This window comes from Panulirus ornatus, chromosome 58, assembly GCF_036320965.1.
Source record: "Panulirus ornatus isolate Po-2019 chromosome 58, ASM3632096v1, whole genome shotgun sequence".
Lineage (NCBI taxonomy): Eukaryota > Metazoa > Arthropoda > Malacostraca > Decapoda > Palinuridae > Panulirus > Panulirus ornatus.
In genome coordinates, this window is record NC_092281.1 from 16,127,219 (window position 1) to 16,143,922 (window position 16,704).

Consider the following 16,704-nt stretch of genomic DNA (forward strand, 5'->3'; position numbering starts at 1 on the left):
GAAGGAACAGAGAAGGGGGCCACGTGAGGATATTTCCTCAAACGTTCAGTCCTCTGTTCTTAACGCTACCTCGCTAACGCGGGAAATGGCGAATAGTATGAAAAAAAGAAAGAGAAAAAATATATCATGTAGATAGATAAATAGACAGACATAAATAGATAGATACGTACATACATGGTACGTTTTATGCTAAACTCCTTCCATTCTTTTTGTGAAAAAAAATCAATAAACTTTTAAACCGTTAGCGATTGGATATCAAAGGAAACGACTATTTATCTTTAACCTCTGTCCAAGTCATGTAATTCTTTTTAGAGTAGATATGGTAAAAAACAGAATGTCGCACCAAGTGAACATATCTGGTTAACCCTTAACGATTATCATCTATATGTAAATGTCTTGGAGGGATAGCTTCGTTCCCACAGGTCTTTCACCATTAACTAAACATCACAAGCTAATTAAGGTAGTGTCTGGTGGTTTTGATTGTACAGATAACTGATGAAGTATCATATGGATTTTGCGACACATGAAGTGTATTTTGCCTTGAGTATTGAATATACTTGAATACTGTAACCTTTCTATTAGCTTAAACGGTTTGTACAGTGTGTTCTGTCGTAATGATCTCCCTCACTGACTATCTCCTTTCCATCCCCCCCAACGGCAATAGTATATGGCATCGGCAACCGTAATTTTTTCCCTAGTGCAGACAAGGTTTTAGTTGTACTATAATCTGACTTTTAAATGACTACCTTACCCAGCAAGACCTAAACTCCTTTCGGTAATATCAATTAAGATTTTTTTTTTTTTTGCCAAGTTCGTTGGGTTAAGTATATCTTCGAAGTGTTATAAAAAAAAATTACAATTTTGGAACTTACAAATATTACAATCTACTACCTGAATCAAATTTACATTAGGGAAAGATAAAGTTAAATGTGATGACAGTTATCAAGGCGGTCTCTCAAAACGACAACCCAATCGTTCAATTAAGGATGACTTTGTTCGTCCTGGGAAATACTTACGGTAATAAGCGTGCTTGCAAGCTCCGTGCCGTCCCGCACGTAGCCATTGATGCGTTCAAGCAGGAACTCGTACTAACACGATGGAAGAGTTGCATCGCAATTCCGAGTAGATCTGTAGGATATTTTACACATTAGAAATTTCGAAGACTGAAACTTAGGCTCAGTGTGTATATATACAGCCATAAACTACCACAGTGTCATCTTCTAAAATCAGCGGGACTCGCACATCTCGGCAAACTTATGTCTGCATTCACATCCGTTTTACACCTGGGTTATTAACACTGGCTATACACAACATAGTCAAAAGAGATATGTAACAAAATTACCCTCTTCGGGCATTATTGAACCCAATAGCAGTGACGTCACAATGAAGAACTGGTTACGGTACCCAGAATACTTGTGAGGAAGGTCGATAGACACAGGTAAGCCATTTGTGAGTGAACACTCAGCTTACTGCTTACTCCCAAGTGAAGACACATCCTCGTAAGTATTTCTAATACTGAATCTCAGTAATATAGAATGATGTATATGGATATGTTTAACTCGGTGTGTGTATATGATCACAAAGGGTGAACGTTGCAGTACACGAGGTAAGGTGATACGTTTGTTGACTCATTAAACGTGGCGGGAGATTCAGTTATCTAGCGACTTGGAACAATTAAAAAATGGGATGAGATGGGAAGGCAGGGATGAGTTGTTTGCCTATTTGTCGCTAAGACGGTTCGCAGGGAGTGTGTGTGTGTGTAGGGAATGATAATGACTATCAAATCCTCTCGTGTTTTGCCTGAACAGTGTATCATAAAGAGGAGTCAGTAATTCATACAAGTTTATGGTTATTGCAAACGAGCTGTTCAAAAGTAACTGTCTTTACCCGAGATATATCGGTATGTAGGCTTATCGGTTGACATTTGTAGAGTTGGTATGACTAGCCAATCAAACATTACTCCTAAAACTCATGTAAATTTATTGACTGTAGTGTTTGATAATACATAGCAAGATGTATCACCCAAGGAGTGCGTTCACCAGGATAAACGTTTCTGAACTGAAAGTATGTGCTTGAGAGATATTTATTTACCTCTTCATTCAGAGTGAATTTTCTGTGACGTAAACTAGCTCCAGAAATTATCGGTGCATACTCTAGTGTGAACATTTTGAGACCAGCGACGATATATTCTAGGATGTGCCAGTTGTTCCAGCCTCATGTTGGCAGCCCTGTAATCTTTGTGAGTTGCCAGCGTTTATGTATGGACATACATTTTGTCGTACTCATTCCACACGTTTGTAATCACACACACACACACACACACACACACACACACACACACATATATATATATATATATATATATATATATATATATATATATATATATATATATATATATATACACACACACACACACACACACACACACACACTTGATCGCTGTTTCTCGCATCAGCGAGGTAGCGCCAGGAAACAGACGAAGAATGGCCCATCCACCCATTTAGACATATACATAATCGCACATATACATACATACATACAGACATATATACGCTACTACTATCTTATCAGCCGTTATGGATCAACATCTGGTGTTGGATCCTATGTGTGTGACGTGTATATCATATAAGAAAATCATTATACAGCGTGCTCATAACAATAAGAGTACAACTTATAAGTGAATTAAATACACAATGGGCTAATCACAGAAGTATAACGATATAAATGCAGTTGGGAACTCATACAAGAGGCTATGTCCTATAAGACATTCATCAATCAATGAAGGTTAAATCACAGAGCTTTGAAAGTCAAAATGTGCACCATTATCATACTATCATGCAGGAGGAAACTTGAGGACCAAAGAGGACTGAATTATTCTTGCCAAATCCCGCCAAAGCCAAGTTTTCTAGAACTGCAGTAATCAGGACGAACTGAGGCAACAGTGTCTGACGAGGGCCAAGTACTGTACATATTAGGGTTTTTTACTACACTGATGGCGTGCGGGTATGAGGTCCTCAGGGCTCGACAACCCTCGCCCTGATTTATGACTGTGTAATTTTCTTTACCAGTTGTTACGTAAGGATCCTGTTCACCGGTCAACTGTTTATTCCGAAACAAAAAAGAAAAAAAAAATCAGAGCAATACGTTATAAATTGTAACAATATTGGACAAAAAGACATGAGCATAATGCATGACTGACTGAGAATCACGTTTGAAGTTGCTACGTTAATAGGTACAAAACAACATACATTGAGATGGTCGGGCCCTATGATTAACCCACATAACGACTGTCATAAACTATCGGCCAGTGTAAAGATCATGCCATACAATTATTAACATACACATTGAGAGCTCGGTCTGTCTAACCCGGACCAAACCAAAGTTTTTATTGAAACATTTATGCAATCTAGAAAGCTTTACTCTAATAATTCTTGCCGTGGAGCCTACCTGGCAGCAGGATAGTGTAGGAATGTTGTACTGAATGCATCACACAGTCCCACCAACAAGACTGCGGTGAGTCCCTTTGTAAGAAGAGACGATGTAATTTGATGTCATTTCGTTTCCATTGTGTATCGTGCACGGATTAGTGCGTGTATTGTTACATAGGCAGAATTGTATAACTGGATTAAGGTGGAAGTATTCTACATCAGCTCTTTCCAATATGAGCTTTCAGGTCCAGTCTGGTCAAAACATTAGCTCCATAATCTGATAGAGTATTTTGAATGTTTGGATTTAAGGACTATCGACTGCTAAAGCCATTAAAAACGAAAATCTTCAACGCCTTTACGCGGAAAAAATGACCATGTAGCCATACATAAAACACTTGAGAATATCTTGGTCACATCAAAACTGATCTAACCCTCTCAGAAGACTATTTTTGAACTAGGGTGTAAACAATTCCACAAGTCAATTTCTCTGACTAAATGTATATCTTTTCAAAGATCTTTTTTCGTGAACTCTTGTAAAATATAAGTTTAATAATTTTCCCAGGTGCATAATCATACAACGCAATCAGTAGGTATTAGGCTTTTATCATACATACCTGACTCAGCTTGTCTGTGACAAGGTCGTTGATCTTGAGGCTTTCATTCTTTCTTTTCATATGTAATTACCAAAACCCAATAACAAGTGGCTGCTCCAATCTCTTCGTTATCGGTCTTTTTTTCGTTACTGGGTACACACCTGGTTCGAATATCTTTATATGAGAGTCTGACTAAGGTTGTTTATAACATTCTCACGTTTTAATAAATAAATAAATATATATATATATATATATATATATATATATATATATATATATATATATATGATATATATATATATATATATATATATATATATATACACACACACACACACACACACACACACACACACACACACATATATATATATATATATATATATATATATATATATATATATATATATATATATATATATATATATATATATTCATTTGTTTATCTAGTTGAAGTTCAGAATTAATCGAATTGGCCATTACCACTCCTTCCTTTTTTGTTTTATTTTCCTATAGATCTGAGACCTTATGTCAGTGAACATTATGAGCCATTGATTTATCGCACGTCACAACCTCCAGTCATTCAGAGCCAATAAAAAAAAAATTGGTCATATCACAACACGACAGGAGTATAACAATTGACACAGCTGATATATGGCACATCTACCAATAGGAACGAGATGGTGAACTTGTTCATATATAAGTATGAAAGCGTAAGTCTGGGCCTGTACTTCTAGGAAGAGACAGGCGCACCGCGCGCGGCCTTGACAGATGGCCTTGTAGGGAGGTTGTACTGTTGTGAAACACCCCCCCCCCCCCCCCCGGAAATGATCTATTCACTCTACTACTCTTAGGCATAATGTGATGAAAGTTGTCAACTCCAAAATATAATACAACTTACGATTCACGATCGTGAAAAATATGCTTCATTTCTGTGTTCCATGCATTTAGATAATAGTATTTGAACCATCCCATGTCTTGCATGGTGTGGGTCAGGGGTCACAGACACTGAATAGTCCACTTGAGCTGCACTCAGAGATAACAAAAACCGCAAAAGTAATCACACAGCTCCATGTTGCTGGCAAATTGTTCTCGTTAAAATTATCACCAAACACACCACATTCGTAAAGCATTAATCATCCATTTCTTCAGAAAATATTAAATTTTTGCAATTTTATTCTTTTTCTAAGATTTCAGGGAGTGTTATGTAATTTTATATACCAAAGTCGTCCATTTTAGGGATAAATTAGTTCACAGTTTGGTTCATTCATGAAATTTATGTAAACAAACGTCATCTCATTAAGTGCGGCTGATGACGGTGATGTTTGCTGTCGGTTGTATATAGTGTTGACTGGTTGGCTGTTATTTTACTGTTTCTTGTCATTTTCTATTGACATTGATGAGCTGTTTGTTAGGTAACCGTAATTATTTACTCTCTCTTTGTGTCATCTTATAACTTATTATATATCAGTCTCTTTAAGTAAGGGAAAGTTGCTGCAGGTATGGAGATCCGTTCTCATTCTTAAGGGTACCAGGGCTTACCGTACTCTTAAAGGTGCTGCACACCTAATACACTCGGGTGAATTACAGTGACCTTTGTTGACGATGATTAATTATCTTTCGTCTCTTGCTGAACAGTGACGAAATTTCCCACACGTTTAATTCCGATGATAAGTCGTCATAGATCTCTGTATATGGGTAAGCGTTATACAACCTAACCTGACTTAATCATCTTGCCTAATCAACTTGAAACTTAACCTTCCTAACCAGTTTGATCTGATTTAACAAACATAACTATTAGCCTGTCTAACTTTACCTTGATTTAGTATATATAGATTTCATTAGTCGACTGAGTCTCCTACAATAGCCATTGAATTATATAGTAGATTATATTGGATATGGGTCTACATGCTGAGTATGGGATGTTTTTGAATCCTGTTCTTCAAATATAGGGAAAATATATACATATGCTAGATATGAAGAAAATATATAGATGTGTAATAAAATAGATGAATGAGATTTGGCTAAGCCGAGCACATCTGTTGCTGATAATTGTATAGTTTAAGGGCACCACTTTTTCCTTTATTGTGATTGCACTGTTGAAATAAACTGAGACCAGGGAGCGAGATGGAAATCAATATTTCTCTCTGATGAAAAGTCAGTAAGTAGGGAGGGCTACAAATATGAAGGAAAGTTAGAGGTTGCTGAAAGGAAAAGGCAGTAAGATACTTTTAGAAGTCAACAGAATTTATGAATAAACTCCTTAACATCCCCTGGCAATGAAGATTTAACTTAATTTTCAATGTTATACAGTAATCAAAAGGATAAAAGTCTGTTTCAGCTCTACTTTGCCATTTGCTTTGGATATAGCATGATTTTATTTTTTAATGCTAGTGCAGTGGTTAGAATGCAATAACAGTAGCGGAACATGAATTTGAGCTGTGTGTTTTGTTGAAGGACATTGTGTGTGTATATATATATATATATATATATATATATATATATATATATATATTCTTTCTTTCATACTATTCGCCATTTCCTGCCTCAGCGAGGTAGCGTTAAGAACAGAGTACTGGGCCTCTGAGGAAACATCCTCACCCGGCCCCCTTCTCTGTTCCTTCCTTTGGGAAATTAAAAGAAAAAAAAAAATGAGGGGAAGATTTCCAGCCTCCCACTCCCTTCCCTTTTAGTCGCCTTCTACGACACGCAGGGAATACGTGGGAAGTACTCTTTCTCCCCTATATATTTTTTTTTTCCCATACTATTAGCCATTTCCCGCATTAGCGAGGTAGCGCCAAGAACAGAGGACTGAGCCTTCGAGGGAATATTCTCACTTGGCCCCCTTCTCTACTCCCCGTTTGGAAAATTAAAAAAAAACGAGAGGGAAGGATTTCCAGCCCCCCGCTCCCTTTCCTTTAAGTCGCCTTCTAAGACACGCAGTTTGTAGGTCACATCATAGATTCCAATATATGAAGGTTCAGAATAATGATGTATTACTTAGTACTAGATATAGCATCAATGATTTGTTGAAGCTTTCATAGTGTGTATATTTGTGCCAGAATTTTTGCATACTTTGAATCGCAGTACAAGATATCTTGAGAATTTTGTATACATTATTATATTTTTGTGTGGTTTGATTGATCTGTTCCTGTACTTATAAAGTACTAATGACATGAATTACTATGCATGAAAATATTTGAAATACTGCGTATGTATTTCCCTGTAAATAATTTTCTGTTTGTGTTACTTTTTTAATGTAGTATAGTGCATTAACAAGTCTCATGTTTTGTGCAGCTGGTTAACGTGCATGTTGTACCTTTGTGGAATAACATGCTCGTGCTTGGCGTAGGAGTAGGTGTAGTCGTACTGGTTGTGGTGTGGGTGGCATCTGTGGTGGCCATAGTTGCTTGTGGGCGCAGTCGTGCAGTTGCAGCAGTGGGAGTTACTTTGGGTTCTGCAGTGCTGTCTCTTATTCTACTTCTTCTCCCCCAACACTCAGCTCCTCACCAGCCTGTTGCAGAAGAAGTGGTAAGGTTTTTGGTTATAGTATTATTGCACTGCTTGCATTTCATTTATAGGGCAGTATCCTCTTCATTGTTTTAAAGCACTGTAAATATGAAACAGTTTCTGTGCTTGCATGCCAACTTTCCTCTTGCCTTAAAGCCAAAAGTCTTCCTTTATCTTGGAAACATGTATGAGTTTACCATGTTTCAAAGAAGGATGGCCATTCTAATTGTATAACCTGTTGCCCAAATGCTTTGGGTTTTTAGCCCTCAAAAGTCATTGAATCTCTCTTTAGCTTTCATTTGAGTAGAATCTTGAATCTCAGTGCTGTTTATCAGAAGTGGAGGAAACAAGGAATAGGAGGAGGCTAAATTTGAGAAGAAAGGATGGAGTGGAAAAGATTTTAAATGACTGGGGCCTGAGTGTGCTTGGCAAATAACATGATTAGCACCGCAAACCTCCTGTAGTGTCGGCAACATTATCTACCCTGGAATCTAGAAACTTTTTGCAGTATTCAGGGTTCCTGGTGCACAGTTCCTCCAATTAACCTTGGAGTATAGTCATTGTCAAGCCTTACCTTATGTTCATTGTCCTCAACATCATCCAAAGCCTGAAACCAATTTTCTATTGTTTAATGATTTGAGCACCTTGTCAGACAACTTGGAAGGGTTTGTTTTCCTGAGTGAGAAAAGGAGTTGTTTGGGGTGTCTGAACACCCTTAATGCTGCTTCCTGATGTTGCTGGCTCTTTTGCAAATACTGTCAGCGAGCTGGTTTTGATAGTGTCCTCCAGAATATCAAACCTTTGTGTCAGAGCTGTTATTTTATCAGTACCTGCAATCAGCTTTTCCTCTAGGGCCTCTCTGTTTATGCAAAACATGCATTGCAAGATTATCATAAAACTGGATGTTGAACTCCCCTTTGCACAAAAGAATTACGTTGGTTAACTCTGATGATTCAGTATCCTTCTCTTTGTTCCCATTTCTTTCATATATCCATTTTACTCCACTTAGATATGCCTCTTGTCATTCTTCTTCTGTTCGTTTTGTTCATCAAAATGTATTGTACCTCTGTATTCCCTTATGTTTGGTCAGTTTTTAATGTACTTTATGCATCTTGTACTATATCGGTGTATTCTGTATTTTTTTTTGTCTCGCCAAAAACCCTGAATAATATTTGTGGGTCTTTATAGTATAAGGTACTTTGCTATGTTTATGAAAGTCAGTCTCTTAGAGTTGTTCAACTAAAAGTATGTTATGTATTTCATAAAATTTCCATAATTAACCACACCCTTTGTCACAGGCAAAGTTTTGCCATTGGTATTTATTGATATGTAGGCATTGATTATAGATCACTGAAAAATTACACATCACTTTTTTGAGTATTTGGCATATTAATTTTCATATATATATGCTGTTGTAAAGCAAATGCATATACTGTCCATTGCATTTAGATAGTTTTACTCCTTTGGTATTAATGTAAAGAGGTGTAGTATGGTGATTTTATTGTAGTGATATATTCTAAAGATAGACTTTTTATTGATAAGTCTATGTGTGTAACTTGAATATTATACTAATCATCATTACAGTCTTTTTTCTTTTGCATATTTTACATGTGTTGATGATTTTCAGGTGATTGATCATCTCTTCATCCCTCGAGTGGTGATTGTGTTGGTTTTGGGCTTGTCAGCCCTTGCAGGATTTGGAGCCATCATTGGTCATTGGGCTGAGCCTATACGAGCCAGGCCACTTAAGAAAGTTAAACTCTAAGAAACTTTAAGAGTTGGTCTGTGATCGCCATAACTCTGGTGCATTTAAGAAGTTTTGATAAGTACAAAGCAATATTTTGAGTTATATCAAGAAATTAAAAAAATTATTTATATACGTAAATACTTTTTCACATTATGACAATGAATCCAGTCATGTGTTCATTTTTCCAGAGGGTCCCATACAGGACTCTCCTCAGTAATTTAGTTCAAAGGCAGCTCATAGCAGCTTCCACTGGAAGCAGGAACTTTCATCCAAGTGAAAACCTTATGGATGTGTTTTTGATAAATAATGAAGATGAATTCAAGAACAAAGTCATGAGAAACTCATTACCCGTAATTGTTAACTTTCACGCAGACTGGTGTGAGCCATGTCACTCCCTCAGGCCATTACTAGAGAAAATTGCAGAAGAAAATCTTGGTCGACTACATCTAGCAGAGGTGAGATGATACTTATACTTCACATTCTGTAGATGGTCTCGTACATATATATATCTATTTATTTATTTTGCTTTGTCGCTGTCTCCCGCGTTAGTGAGGTAGCGCAAGGAAACAGATGAAAGAATGGCCCAACCCACCCACATACACATGTATATACATACACGTCTACACATGCAAATATACATCTCAGCGTATACATATATATACACACACAGACATATACATATATTCACATGTACATAATTCATACTGTCTGTCTTTATTCATTCCCATCGCCACCCCGCCACACATGAAATAACAACCCCCTCCCCCCTCATGTGCGTGAGGTAGTGCTAGGAAAAGACAACAAAGGCCACATTTGTTCACACTCAAGTCTCTAGCTGTCATGTAATAATGCACCAAAACCACAGCTCCCTTTCCACATCCAGGCCCCACAGAACTTTCCATGGTTTACCCCAGACGCTTCACATGCCCTGGTTCAATCCATTGACAGCACGTCGACCCTGGTATACCTCATCATTCCAATTCACTCTATTCCTTGCATGCCTTTGCATGCATGACACATATATCCTCTTTGACAATCTTTCCTCACTCATTCTCTCCATGTGACCAAACTATTTCAATACACCCTCTTCTGCTCTCTCAACCACTCTTTTTATTACCACACATCTCTCTTACCCTTTCATTACTTAATTGATCAAACCACCTCACACCACATATTGTCCTCAAACATTTAATTTCCAACACATCCACCCTCCTCCGCACAACCCTGCCTATAGCCCATGCCTCACAACCATATAACATTGTTGGATGCACTTAAGAGAGTAAGATAATTGTTACTTGCTTTATTATTTATTTGATTTGATTTTGTTTAGGTTTTGCCAATCATGTACTGGGGTGGAAGAAAAAGTGTAGATTTATTTATTCATTTTTTTTTTTTTTACAAAAGAGGCTTGACTGATCACTTAATTTTCTCCTGCATTATCAGAGAAGAGGCTTGAAGAATATATACTGCTTTTACCTGAAATATCTAACCCTGATGGTTAGCGCTAATGGACCATGTAGTTTAGTGGCTATGTTATTTAGCAAGTGTTAATTCTATGAGGTTAGTGTCTCTGGTAGGGGAATCACAGTTTAGTACTTGTTTAATTTTGTTAGGAACTGTGATTGGTTGGTCCAGTAAATAAAGTTGTTCATGGTGGAGGGTACACGGGAGCTTAACTTGAGGCTTTGGTAAAATGACTGCTTCAGTTCAATTTTTAATCTTTTGTCAGTATGTAGAAAGAAATCTTAAACAAAACATTTTTCTGCAGGTTTTAGTGGATGACCATGTGGATCTCCTTCATGCATTTGAAGTTACGGCAATACCAGCTGTATTGGGAATTCATCGAGGATTAGTCATAGAAAAGTTTGTTGGTTTAGTATCCCATCAGCAGGTTAAAGATTTTGTTGACAAGATATTAGATAAAAATGCCAAGTGAAGTATAGTATGTATTATGTAAAACTTTATCCCTTATGTTAATAGTGATACAGTTTAGTATTTGTAATTAAAATTATGGGTAGCATCACAAGTTTAACAATTTAGTTCTTGCCATGATAGTAACATTTGTAAAAGCTGCTATAAACTTAAAATTGAGAAATGATAGAGGTTATTTTAGTCATTGTTGTCTTAGAGAAATGTCATATAGGAGTTGCCAGAAACTAGAAATGAATGAAATAACAAACTCTAATTTCATGAAACAGGTTCATAAAATCATAAAAGCTTGTTTTCAAAAGTTAAAGATTCTTTTTTTTTGCTGTTTTCTCATAATGATTACTGCTGATAATTGAAAATGTTTATAAGTTTTATTGATTGATTTATTCCTCTCATGGAATTTTTGAATGAATGCACTATTTAGAAGGCATATACAATGATACAGAGAACAGAAAATTATCATTATTGGTTTCTGTTAATTTTTTAATGTATACAGTATTAGATTGGAATAACTGGAGAAGTCATATTGCTCTTTCCAAGGACAAGGGATTATGAATGTATGTATCTTTTAATGTATCAAATGGAGTATTTGAGTGAATTATGTAGTTATATTTGCTATTAATGTAAAAAAAAAAGATTATATTGATTTTTACTTTTATAAAATATTTAATTAAATGAACAATGCAGAATACTGTTTCAATTGTAGTAATGTCTATCATGGCATTTTCAACCAGCAATTAGGAAGGATTTGTACATTTGTAATAGACTAATCCTAAGATAGATAAACAGCAATTATTAACTAGAAAATATACAAGTTTGTAGTTTTAACAAATGTTATAGATTTTTAACCTACCTCAGTGTTTTCAATCCTTGTTAAATATTGTAATGTAGTAATGTTAAATTCCAGGAATAGTTGGACGAAGTGTATTGTAATCACCAACGTATAACAGAGCATAAGATATGCCTTAACAGGATGCCTATTTGGTGTTTTTATATCTTTGATCCTGTGCATAGGAAATTTTTTTTCCTCCTAAGCCAAATATATATATAAAGTCACTTATACTCTGGTAGGAAGATAATTTGTATTTGCTGGAGACAGTGACAAAGTGTAATAATATATACATAAACTTTCCATGGTTTACCCCAGACGCTTCAAATACCCTGGTTCAACCCACTGACAGCATGTTGACCCCGGTATACCATAATGATCCAGTTCACTCTATTCCTTGCATGCCTTTCACCCTCCTGTATGTTCAGGCCCTGATCGCTCAAAATCTTTTTCATTCCATCCCCCGACCTCCAGTTTGGTTTTCTACTTCTCCTCATTCCCTCCGCCTCGGACACATATATCTTCTTTGTCAATCTTTCCTCTCTCATTCTCTCCATGTGACCAAACCATTTCAATACACCCTCTTCTGCTCTCTCAATCACACTCTTTTATTACCACACATCTCTCTTACCCTTTCATTACTTACTTGATCAAACCACCTCACACCACATATTGTCCTCAAAATTTCATTTCCAACACATCCACCCTCCTCTGCACAAACCTATCTATAGCCCATGCCTTGCAACCATATACATATATTTTATACTTAGTCGCTGTTTCCCACGTTAGTGAAGTAGCACAAGGAAACAGACGGAAGAATGGCTCAACCCACCCACATGCACATATATACATAAAAGCCCACACACACATATATACATACCTATACATTTCAATGTATACATTTTTTTTTTTTTTTATACTTTGTCGCTGTCTCCCGCGCTTGCGAGGTAGCGCAAGGAAACAGACGAAAGAAATGGCCCGACCCCCCCCCATACACATGTATATACATACGTCCACACACGCAAATATACATACCTACACAGCTTTCCATAGCTTACCCCAGACGCTTCACATGCCTTGATTCAATCCACTGACAGCACGTCAACCCCGGTATACCACATCGCTCCAATTCACTCTATTCCTTGCCCTCCTTTCACCCTCCTGCATGTTCAAGCCCCGATCACACAAAATCTTTTTCACTCCATCTTTCCACCTCCAATTTGGTCTCCCTCTTCTCCTTGTTCCCTCCACCTCCGACACATATATCCTCTTGGTCAATCTTTCCTCACTCATCCTCTCCATGTGCCCAAACCACTTCAAAACACCCTCTTCTGCTCTCTCAACCACGCTCTTTTTATTTCCACACATCTCTCTTACCCTTACGTTACTCACTCGATCAAACCACCTCACACCACACATTGTCCTCAAACATCTCATTTCCAGCACATCCATCCTCCTGCGCACAACTCTATCCATAGCCCATGCCTCGCAACCATACAACATTGTTGGAACCACTATTCCTTCAAACATACCCATTTTTGCTTTCCGAGATAATGTTCTCGACTTCCACACATTCTTCAAGGCCCCCAGAATTTTCGCCCCCTCCCCCACCCTATGATCCACTTCCGCTTCCATGGTTCCATCCGCTGCCAGATCCACTCCCAGATATCTAAAACACTTCACTTCCTCCAGTTTTTCTCCATTCAAACTCACCTCCCAATTGACTTGACCCTCAACCCTACTGTACCTAATAACCTTGCTCTTATTCACATTTACTCTTAACTTTCTTCTTCCACACACTTTACCAAACTCAGTCACCAGCTTCTGCAGTTTCTCACATGAATCAGCCACCAGCGCTGTATCATCAGCGAACAACAACTGACTCACTTCCCAAGCTCTCTCATCCCCAACAGACTTCATACTTGCCCCTCTTTCCAAAACTCTTGCATTTACCTCCCTAACAACCCCATCCATAAACAAATTAAACAACCATGGAGACATCACACACCCCTGCCGCAAACCTACATTCACTGAGAACCAATCACTTTCCTCTCTTCCTACACGTACACATGCCTTACATCCTCGATAAAAACTTTTTTAGTGTTAAAAGATAAAATTAAAAGCATGCCTTTAATAGTGTCAGGCACTATTGTATGTATTAGTTAAACATACTGATAGTCATTATAACCTCTGCTGCTGCTTTTTTATATACAGAATAATAGAGCTGTCTGAGAACATTCAGTTTAAGGAATAGAGTACAGCCTGAATGTAATGTAACATTTTGTAATTATTGGATTCATGATTCCAGAATTTACACTTGCCATCATTTCCACATTATCAACTTTGTACACCCTTTTTTGAAAGTTATTGTATTTTACATAATTAAAACTAGTCTTTTAAGAAGGTATTGATTAGATACTAGAGTTCTTTATAAGTATTCTTTCTGTCCTGTTTTGTATATTAATTTTTGTGTTTCTTTTGCAAAATTTCATCACCAAAGTGACCTCCTGTAGAGTAACATAGCATGATTTTCTTGTTAAATATAAAATGTTAGGTGTCTTAAAAAGAAAAGGTAATTTGCTCAATTATTTATGTAATTGCAAGGCATACTTGATTAGGATGGCATCCAGCATTTACACAACTCTAGGCAGACCATTGCTGAAGTTCTTGTTTAGTATTCTGAATGTTGAAGAAAGTTTTAAGAATAAAGATGTTGAAGAAAGTATTAAGAATAAAGAACATGACCATGAATGCTTTAAGAAACACTTGCACCCATGAAAATTTATTTTAATCAACAACGACAAGAAACATGGCCAAAAGCAATGAGAGTTTTGTAATGTGTAAAAATGCATTGCTGACATGAAAATCATGTATGGAACTGCTGACTCTCTTTTATTACCTAAGACTTGAATTTTCAGCCTTCAAAATACTGGTTATTATGTGGTTTAATACTTTTTACCCAGTGTATTCAGGGCAAGGATGAACAGGTCACTCCATGGCAATATCTTGAAAAAAACACTTTATAGTGGGATTAACTGCAATTTTAGTTACAAACTATTAAGGTCAGTGTAGTAAATTATGAAAAAAGATTTATATATAAGGAACGAGGTGAAAAACTAACCTCAAAATGTTAATTAGGCATTTATACTAAATGGCATTAATATATGCACAAGAATTTTCATGTTTTAGTGAACCTTACTGATACTATAAAGGGCTTTTGATTTTAATCATTCCTATAGTTTTCCATATAACATTTCCTAACATTGAATTGTGAAATATCTGTCAAATGAAGTAGTTTGTCTGCTTTTGATCAAACTGTTTGCTGATTGGAATATTACTGCATATTATGATTGTGAAAAATTTATTTGACTAGAATCCATATTTTATGTACAATAATCCAGTAAGATTTTAATGTGCATCAAGTGTCTTGTTACTTTCCCTCTCCCTGCTTGCATGTGGTTACACGAGTGAAAAATGTCAAATGCAATAAATTTCACTGCTATACTTAAGAGATTTAATAGCTGAGTTGGTGATAAATGGGCAGTCTTTGATTGCATGTCATTGGTAAGCTTGTGAATTAAAATTTTGAGTAAAAGAGTTTTGAGCTGGTTAGATCTCTCCTCTGTTTATATACTTGTGATAAGGAAAGATTGCTCTCATGAATATATGGAAGAAAAATGTAATATTTGTTAATATTTCTAATGTTATGATAACATCTTGTATTCTTTTTCACATTATGGTCTAGAGAAGGTATTGTGAGGTTATGAAGGGATAGGTTAAAAGAGGGATGGAAAGAGAACTCCACCCTAGGATAGCCTAATGTAGAGTTTAAGGGTTTTGGAGGTGAAGCCTTTTTGAGTGGCTGGCTTGGTGGCCAGCTATGAAGCTGGCTAACCACTTTTTGTCATTTTTATGGAGGGTGTTGTCAAGTATCTTTATGTGAGGATGTGTCTGTGGACAATGCCAAATGCTTTTTTAATATCTGTTGTCATGAGGACAGTGCTGGAAGGGGTTCCACCATGTGTTGTGTGAGATCCACATGCAGTATGGTAGTGGACTGACCGAGTTTAAAGCTGTGCTCTTAGTGTGAAAGTCGAACATTTTGCCTTTTTCTGTTGTGGATCTGTTTTTCAAGAAGACTGGACATTGATCACATAAGTGATATAGGGTAGCTGCAACAAAGGGAGTTGAGTGGTTTGGATGCTTTTAGGATTGTCATTACACAACAAAATTTTAAGAATTTTGTTGTGTAGCCAGGAGGGGTTTATGGTACCTGAATGCTTAGACTGCAATGAGGCTGAATGATATATACAGAAGTTTGGTATGTTATCATGGTCAACTGCAAGGGAATTCTTTTTAATGGCATTTTCAATGTCCCTAGGAGTAAAGGGTGGGTCAGCAGTTGATTTAGAGTGGAATGTGAGTAAAATCTTTGTGATTTTCCTATTAAGGGATGTGATGTGTTTCTGGCTAATTTTTGAGTAGTGTTTTATGAGTGGGTCTGTGTGTTCTTTGGGAGAAGGGATTCTGAGTTAGTCCTATCATGGACTTTCTCTCCCACAGTGACTTATCATTTTCCTTCTGAGGCAAGTGAAGCTTTAAAGCTGCAAGAGCACTCTAAAAGGTGTCATACAGTTACAAAAGTTATAATCATACATATTTGGC

General features: G+C 36.8%; 2 protein-coding genes across 12 annotated transcripts in view; both read left to right on the forward strand.

Moving 5' to 3' along the window:
- LOC139766573 (thioredoxin-like) overlaps positions 1-15,461 on the forward strand; it is a 19,565-nt gene extending 4,104 nt beyond the window's left edge. Inside the window, exons 1-4 of one of the 11 annotated variants that reach the window (XM_071695403.1) lie at positions 1,240-1,438; positions 7,322-7,555; positions 9,162-9,736; positions 11,050-15,461. In XM_071695403.1, the coding sequence (XP_071551504.1) occupies positions 9,434-9,736; positions 11,050-11,217 (471 nt within the window). In that variant the 5' untranslated portion in view covers positions 1,240-1,438; positions 7,322-7,555; positions 9,162-9,433 and the 3' untranslated portion in view covers positions 11,218-15,461. The other 10 variants (XM_071695399.1, XM_071695402.1, XM_071695404.1 and 7 more) reach the window with 10 other exon arrangements.
- On the forward strand, positions 7,358-9,299 carry LOC139766712 (transmembrane protein 218-like). Its single transcript, XM_071695631.1, has 2 exons — positions 7,358-7,555; positions 9,162-9,299. The coding sequence occupies exons 1-2, from the start codon at positions 7,358-7,360 to the stop codon at positions 9,297-9,299; spliced, it is 336 nt and encodes a 111-aa protein (XP_071551732.1).
- Positions 15,462-16,704: the final 1,243 nt, after the last annotated feature.